The sequence below is a fragment of the Melanerpes formicivorus genome, unplaced genomic scaffold (genome assembly GCF_026170545.1).
Source record: "Melanerpes formicivorus ecotype bairdi unplaced genomic scaffold, bMelFor1.0.p_v2 SCAF_1, whole genome shotgun sequence".
NCBI classification, from domain to species: Eukaryota; Metazoa; Chordata; class Aves; order Piciformes; family Picidae; genus Melanerpes; species Melanerpes formicivorus.
The window spans coordinates 25,963,834-25,972,291 of record NW_027142353.1 but is presented as its reverse complement, the minus strand read 5'-3'; the positions used below and the strand labels follow the sequence as shown (position 1 = coordinate 25,972,291).

The following is an 8,458-nucleotide window of genomic DNA, read 5'->3' as shown; positions in this document are numbered from 1 at the left end:
TGTAATGGGGAGCCATCAACTACCAGTAAGGACAGAAAAAAACTGAATGTGATTCAAGGTAAGCAAATGCAGGCTTCTGTGATAGGTTTCTTTAATATGACAACTAAATGTTAAGATTTCTTATCTGAACAGTATGTTTTTAAACTATGTTCTTTTAAAAAGTGTTAAAAATATATTAAAATGATGAATAATTATTTTAGAAGCCACAAACTGACAATGGACTGCATCCTTCTTGGACAAGATGACCTTGGTGTTTCAACAGCAAAAGTAATTATCTTTGGAAATGCAGCCAGGTCTAATATGGAACCTGCCTTGCAGTTGCAGTTAGTATCTCTGTACATTTGGGCCATAAATTTTTCTGGTCCTTATTTGTGCACACCCTCAGATATCATGAGAATCATAGAATGCATTGGGTTGGAAGAGATTTTTAAAGGTCATCTAATCCACCCCCCTGCAGTAAGCAGGGGCAGCCCCAACTAAATCAGGTTGCTCAGAGCCCCACCAATCCTGACCTTGACTGTTTCCAGGGATGGGGCATCCACTACCTCCCTGGGCAACCTTTGTTCCACCATCCTCACAGTAAAAAACTTCTTTCTAATCGAAACTGACCGTTCTCTAGTTTAACTCCATTGTCCGTTGTCCCTACTGCTTTGTGTACAGCTGTGGTTAATGGATGCTGCTAGTAGAATGTACACAGAGATCCAGAGTAGCAGTGTTCTTTCCCAGGAGAAAGTACCAGAAAACTACCTGAAATAACAACAGAGGATGAGCAAAGAAAGGATAGTAAATTATTCGATCAACTAATCAACTCCTTGGTCTTTCCAGGTTATAGACCGCATGGTTATCATGGTTATAGACCACCCAACCAGGATGAAGAGGTTGATGAACTATTCTATAGGCAGCTAGAGGCTGTCTCAAGATCACCAGACCTTGTTCATAAGGGCGATTTTAACCTACCTGATATCTGCTGGGAACTTAACACAGCAGAGAGGAAGCAGTCTAGAAGGTTCTTAGAGCATATGGAAGACAACCTCTTATCCCAGCAGCTGTGTGAGCCTACCAGGGGTAAGGCTTTGCTTGACTTTTTACCAATAGAGAAGGGCTGGTGGGAGATGCAGTGGTTAGAGGTTGTCTGGGGTCCAGTGACCATGAGATAATTGAGTTTTCAATATGCAGTCAAGCTAAGAGGGGCAGCAACAAAACCTCCACTCTCGACTTCCAGAGGGCAGACTTCAGGTTACTCGGGGAACTAACTCAGAAGTTACCTGGGAAACAGCTCTTTAAAAAAAAATGGGTCCAGGAGGGCTGGACCTACTTTAAGAAAGAATTCTTGAAGGCTAGGGAGCAGCTGTGCCAATGTGCTGGAAGATGAGCTGCTGGGGCAAACGGCCAGCCTGGATGGGCAATGAGCTTCTGGGTGAATTAAGGGGAAAAAAACCAGGATGTATCATCTCTGGAAGAAAGGAGAGGTTACCCATGGAATGTTTAAGGATGTTGCTAGGTCACGTAGGAAAAAAACTAGAGAGGCAAAAGCCCATTTAGAGCTTAGAGTGGCCTCTGCTGTGAAGAACAACAAAAAATCCTTCTACAAATATATTAATGGCAAGAGGAGGGGCAAGGACAACCTCCACTCCTTGGTGGACACAGAGGGGAACATAATAACAAAAGATGAGGAAAAGGCAGAAGTACTTAGCACCTTCTTTGCCTCAAATTTTAATAGCAAGGTAGGTTGTCTTCCTGACAACTGGCCTTCTGAGCTGGCAGATGGAGGCAGGGAGCAGTATAGTTTACCTGTAATCCAGGAGGAAGTAGTTTGAGACCTCCTTAGCCTCTTGGATCCCTACAAGTCTATGGGACCGGATGGATCCATGCTAGGGTGCTGAGAGAGCTGGCCAAGCTGCTGTCCATCATTTTTCAACAGTCCTGGCTCATGGGAGCAGTCCCAGATGACTGGAAGATGACTAACATGATGCCCACCCATGAGAAGGGCCGGAAGGAGGAACCAGGGAATTCCAGACCTGTCAGCCTGACCTCAGTGCCAGGCAAGATTATGGAACAGGTCATCTTGAGTGCAATCACACAGCACTTACAGGATGGCCAAGGGATCAGGCCCAGCCAGCATGGATTTAGGGAGGGCAGGTCCTGCCTGACCAACCTGATCTCCTTCTATGGTCAGGTGACCCACCTGGTGGATGTGGGGAGGCCTGTGGATGTAGTCTACCTGGACCTCAGCAAGGCCTTTGACGCTGTCCCCCACAGCAACCTCCTGGCCAAGCTGTCAGCCTGTGGCTTGGACAGCAGCACTCTGTGCTGGGTTAGGAACTGTCGAGTGGGCCGAGCCCAGAGAGTGGTGGAGAATGGTGCCACATCCAGCTAGCAGCCAGTCACCAGTGGTGTCCCCCAAGGGATCAGTGCTGGGCACCATCCTGTTCAATATCTTTATTGATGATCTGGATGAGGGCATTGAGTCCATCATCAGTAAATTTGCAGCTGACACCAAGCTGGGGCAGGTGTTGATCTGTTAGAGGGTTGGAGAGCTCTGCAGAGGGACCTTGACAGGCTGGATAGATGGGCAGAGTCCAACAGGATTAGATTTATCATATCTAAGTGTCGTGTTCTGCACATTGGCCACCACAACCCCATGCAATGCTACAGGCTGGGGTCAGAGTGTCTGGAGAGAGGCCAGGCAGAAAGGGACCTGGGGGGTGCTAGTTGATAGTAGGCTGAACGTGAGCCAGCAGTGTACCCAGGTGGTCAAGAAGGCCAGTGGCATCCTGGCCTGGAACAGTGTAGCCAACAGGAGCAGGGAAGTCATTTTGCCCCTGTACTCAGCACTGGTTAGGCCACACCTTGAGTCCTGTGTCCAGTTCTGGGCCACTCAATTTAGGAAGGATGTTGACTTGCTGAAATGTGTCCAGCGAAGGGCAACAAGGCTGGTGAGGGTTTTGGAGCACAAGCCCTGTGAGGAGAGGCTGAGGAAGCTGGGGTTGTTTAACCTGAAGAAGAGGAGGTTCAGAGGAGACCTTATTGCTGTCTACAACTACCTGAAGGGAGGTTGTAGCCAGGTGGGGGTTGGTCTCTTCTCCCAGGCAACCAGCACCAGAACAAGAGGACACAGTCTCAAGCAGTGCCAGGGGAGGTTTAGTCTGGATGTTAGGAAGAAGTTCTTCACACAAAGAGTAATTGGCCATTGGATTGGGCTGCCCAGAGAGTTGGTGGAGTCACCATTACTGGAGGTGTTTAGGAAGAGACTGGATGAGGCACTTGGTGCACTGGGTTGATTAGATGGTGTTGGGTGATAGGTTGGACTCAATGATCTCCAAGGTCTTTTCCAACCTGGTTAAATTCTATTCTATTCTATTCTACTCTACTCTACTCTACTCTATTCTATTCTATTCTATTCCCAGTTACATCCAGATCAAGGCTCCAAAATTCAAAGCCATACCAGCTTAAGGATGCTATATGAACACCTCATGAGAACATCTATGTTTTAAATTATTTGTGCTTAAGCAACTACAGAAGTAGATACACATGTAGGGTAAATCTTGGCCAGCACACTGGATTCATTGGATGGAAGACTGCTATACATTCTTGAATATCAAAGAGATGAAATCTGTCAAAAGTGGCTACACAAATAAAATAAAAATAAAAAATCAGCATTAGTTTTAATGAATGCCATCAAAATATAATTAATTTAGAGTTAGTTTCTAGAAATTCTTTGGAAGAATTTGCAATTTTTTTTCTCAGCAATATAGTATTTTTTAATTTCGGCTATGAAAGTCTTTGGCTAATACCTTTGCCTAGAATTTTTCATTGTCATGACTTCCTGTATTAAGTTGGAGAAAACCAGACTGAAATGCAATTAAAACTTTCTGTAAATTTAATTTAACTTAAATTTTAGCACCCACTTATTTTCTATCACATTTTAATTGCTGGAATGTCTTTGCTATTATTCTTGAGACACCCTCAATATTGATTTCAAGGTCTCTTATTATTTGTATTGTGTTTACTTATGATGGCATTTCCCTTTAGATGGTACCTTGATGCTCCCAAGTCTAAAATGTGTCTCTTTTGCCTCTTACTGGGAGGAGGCACTTTTTTCTGCAGATTTTCAAAGCAAATGTTGCATCACCAGCAAACAGTCCGGGAGACTGGCTGACAAAAATAGTAACAGTAATAACCTTTAATTCTTTGGCCACCTTTATTTAGGCTTCTTCAACCAAATCCAGGGAATTGAAAGTAGTGTTGCACACACAATGTATGGGGATGCAATCATAATTTATTGCACATGGTGTACATAAATGACTGAGGCTACTTGGTGTGATACACTCAGCAGTCCATGTGCAGGCAGTCAAAGCCAAGCAGTCAGCAAATGGGCAGTAAAGTGCCAGCCCTTGGGCCGTTCCTTGCAGTGCTTTGCTGACTTGCTGCCTTCCTTCTCTCTGCTTTTACATCTTCCCACTCCTTCTGAGTCTAGGAGGATTTTATATTTTCAAATTTAAATTAGTTCTTTTGCCAGTCTCAGTTCTACACTCCTGAGGGTTTTTTTTTTTCTGCTTTTCTATCCTTCATGATCCAATGGCCCCTGTTGCCTGCCTCAAGATCTGACAGTGACTGCTACAGCTCTGCATGATCTTCCCTTTGTTAAAATTGGGGCAAAAGCACATATAGGTCCTCTTTGCACATGTACCCTTATCACTCATTGTCAAGTATCATTTGGAGACAGAGAGCAAGAATCTGTTCATGGGAAAGCTGATACTACCATAGCTCTACAGATGAGCTTTATAAGAGGCGTGGCAAAAAAACGGAGACCCCTAGAAATCCCTGCCCTGCAGCTGGGATACACAGCTACGTGTTCAACCAGGTTTGGAAGGGAGCTGTGGGGAAAAGATGGTCCTGGCCAGCAACTCGCAGCTGTGCCTCGGCTTTGTGCTTTTACAGTGCTAGGCCCGAGGGTGACATGTGAACGACGCAAGGGAGGGCAATGAGAGCACAGAGCTCACCTTCCCACCTCAGATCTCTACCATTCCTCCAGCCTTCCTTGCAGCACTTTTTCTTTCTTTCCTTTTTATTTCCTGTTGATTTGGCATTATCCCATTCCTTCCTTCCTTCCCCTCATTCCTTTTTGTTCTTTTACCCGAATTTCACTTCCTACCTGTTTCCCTGCCATGACAAGACAATCACTCTCCTTTGAGTCATCCTTACTTCCCCGCAACGTCCCCCAGTACTCTGACGTCTTTCCCCCTTCCTCCCCCCAGCTCTGACGGACACGGTCCTCTCACCCCACTCAACCCTCCTCCTTTATAAAGGGATTTTCCTCTTTTAATTTCACGAGCCCCCCGTCGCAGCCTCAGCACTCGGTGCACAGCCAGCGCCGCGGGGGAAAACGGACCCTGACCTTCCTCCTTCGCCCCCTCCCGGCCGCGACAAGCGGGAAAGCCCGGGGCGGGGGCAAAGCCCCCCGCAGATCAACCTCGACACCGCCCCACGGGATGGACGGCAGTGGCCCGGGGGCTGCAGGGCAGCGCGGCGACGGAGCGCAGGTGGGGTGGGCGGCGGCAGCAGCCGCGCCCCGACGGCGCGGGGCGGCGGGCGGGGACGGATGCGGGGTGCCCCACCGTGGGTGCTGGGCGGGGGTATGCGGCCGTGCAGGGAGCCGCGGAGGGAGCCGCGGAGGCGACGGGGAGCGCGGAGTCACCCAGGTAGGTAGAGTTGTTTCCGCGAGTTGGCTCCGCGCTGGGGTCTCCAGAAGCCGTCGGGAGCGCGGGCGGCTCCTGCTTGCGCGGCCGTGTGACAGCGATCACGGAGCAGCGGGGAGAGGGCTGGGAGGGAGCTCCGGGAAAGGCTGGGTACGGGGCAGCTGCTGCTGATGTCGCCCGGGAGTCTTCGCCACACTGTGATTGGCGTGCCTGAAAATTTCCGCCGTAGGACGGTTTTTAAGATCTTCGGTTACTTCTCAAATTCCGAACGAGATTAATACTTTCAAATGCTGGACAACCGTACGCTGCCCAAGAGGAAAGCGCAGATTTATAAATACCGAAGGTGATAGAAAGAAAGACAGTGCTCCCACACAAAGACTCAGAAGATGTGCTTTGCTGTTGTACTTTTTTCTTACCCATTGTTCTTGTCTCACTTAAAACTGTTCTGTGGTTTGTCTTCTTCTGTCTAAAAAGAGACTTTTGAAATAGCCCGCATGGCCAAGATCTTCTGTCCTGCTCCATGTAGCAAACTGTTACTTGACTGAAGAGTTCACAGGCACTGGGGACTTGGGAACACTAAAATAATGTTGTGCTCCGTACCTGATTTCTAATAGTTGTGCAGCTTTTAGCCACATTGTTCATTCCCCATTGCAGTCACAGGTTTGATGGTTGTTGCTCCAAGGCATTTTAATTGGTGTGCAAATTTAATTTCAATTGCATCTGAAATACTCATTTCATAAATCCACCAGAAGAGTCTGTTTAATAACCATCTCAGTTTTCTTTATGTACTGATTCTAAAGAGCATCTTACCAGGTTTGCTAAAAGCAGATGTATTATTGCTTCTCTCCAGAGGTCTTAATGAAATAGCAGTCAAAGAAACAGTCGGGACCTCAACATGGCCTTCCATGCAGAGGGACTGGTGGCCATAGTTGTATTCTACCTGGCTATCCTGGCAGTTGGGATATGGGCTGCTTGGAAAACCAAGAATAGTGGCAGCGAAGGAGATCGCAGCGAAGCTATTATAGTCGGTGGAAGAGATATTGGCTTGCTAGTTGGTGGATTTACAATGACTGGTATGTAACAAACTGCGTTTTCTTTTTTTCCTTACTGATGTATAACTTCTCAGTTTTCCATCTGAATGAAAAAGTGCAAGTTAAATAATGTAAAATGGAGAAAATACATACCTTTTTTTTTCCCCCTAACTGCTACTACCACTGTGTAGTGATCAGCCAGATGTAGCATCTATATAAAAACAACAAATATTTTTAAATCAAACAGGGAAAAGATACTATATTTCTTAATCATTGCTTTCATATTCATCTGTAGATCAGATAGGTTTGGAACAGAAGTATCAGATCTATCTAGATTATTAAATAGTTCAGTTAAGAAAAAGCTATTATTGTTAAAGCAATCCAATTTGATGAGCTAGTTTTTCTTTAAACAGAGTAAACCAAAGTTTTTATGCAAAAGAATAAATTTCTAAAAGAGAATTGGTGTAAATCCAAACTCATAATTCCAGTGATCTCAGCAAACTTGCTTTGTGGAGTCTTTTAGCTTCATTTGCAGCAATTTAATATAGTAATACATTACTGCGAATAGTAGTATCAGTAGGAAAAGCCTGTGTGAGTGTGACAGACTAATTATTACTTTGAAAGCAGTGCTGTCAGATTCCCAGAGGCAGTCAAATCAGGTGTCTTACCAGGGTAAACAGTATACTCACAATATGGCCCAAAATCTCAAGTCACGCAACTAGCACATGGAATTGGAACAGAAATTAATTATAAGACGAGTGAATTGGGCCACCATTTTTATATTAGCAATGTAATTTTAAAGTATCCTTAATTTTATTTTCTTTTTTTTTTATTCTAAATCCTATTCAGGAAAAGCCCTTTCAATTGCCACATTTAATTTATTGGTTTATATTTCTGTTTTACTATTTCATCCTGTCTTGGTGTCACAATTATCTAATAAAGAAGACACACATAAAAACTTGGTCTAAAATTCTGTGTTCTTTAATCAAGAGAAATTCCCATCACCTTGCAGGGGCGTTTTGCTCATTTAAAGAGAGAATGTTCAGATATTGAGTGAAGAATGTTTGTAAAAGTTAATAATACAGGTAGATGTTCTACTTTTTGCACTTTATCATATACCCAATAGCTACTAAAGCATGAGATATGGAAAGATTGTGCTCACAGCAAGAGCTGGTTTGACTGCTTTCTGCTGAATGAAATGTTTTCAGAAACTAGAATGTTTTTCAGGAATATTGCCTGCCACAAACCTGTAATCATTAGATCAGGGGGAGTGGAGATGAAACAGGACATTGCCTGCACAACTGATTATGACTAACATCTTTGCCTGTGGAAGAAGACACAAGTTCTAGCCTCCTCTACTATTTTACAGGAGTATTTTTCATAATAGATGAAGTAGGGATAAGACTTGAACTTGTGCTTCCTATATTGCAGATTTCAATAATCACCTCACGTCATACTCGCATGCGCTCCTCCTGTTTCATGCAAGCTCTGGAGATGGTGTAGCATAGCATCTCTGCGGCATTGAGCTGATCTTAAAGCCATTGCGCAGCTAAATGCTCATGGGTTTTACACTGTCAGGGTTCACATACTTTCTCATCTTTACCTTCTTTAAATATGGCAACTAAGGCTTGAAATGGCAAGTAAATCATACTTTCTATTTTGAGGAACCACCCCTGGCACACAAAGTTCATCGTGGGCACATCTCTACCGAATGCAGGGGTTAGTCTG

General features: G+C 44.9%; 1 protein-coding gene across 1 annotated transcript in view; it reads left to right on the top strand.

The window, feature by feature from the left end:
- Positions 1-5,313: 5,313 nt before the first annotated feature.
- Positions 5,314-8,458, top strand: part of SLC5A7 (solute carrier family 5 member 7) — a 30,229-nt gene continuing 27,084 nt past the window's right edge. Inside the window, exons 1-2 of the mRNA XM_068137534.1 lie at positions 5,314-5,543; positions 6,550-6,772. Of these exons, the coding sequence (XP_067993635.1) occupies positions 6,595-6,772 (178 nt within the window). The 5' untranslated portion in view covers positions 5,314-5,543; positions 6,550-6,594. The remainder of the gene's footprint in view (positions 5,544-6,549; positions 6,773-8,458) is intronic.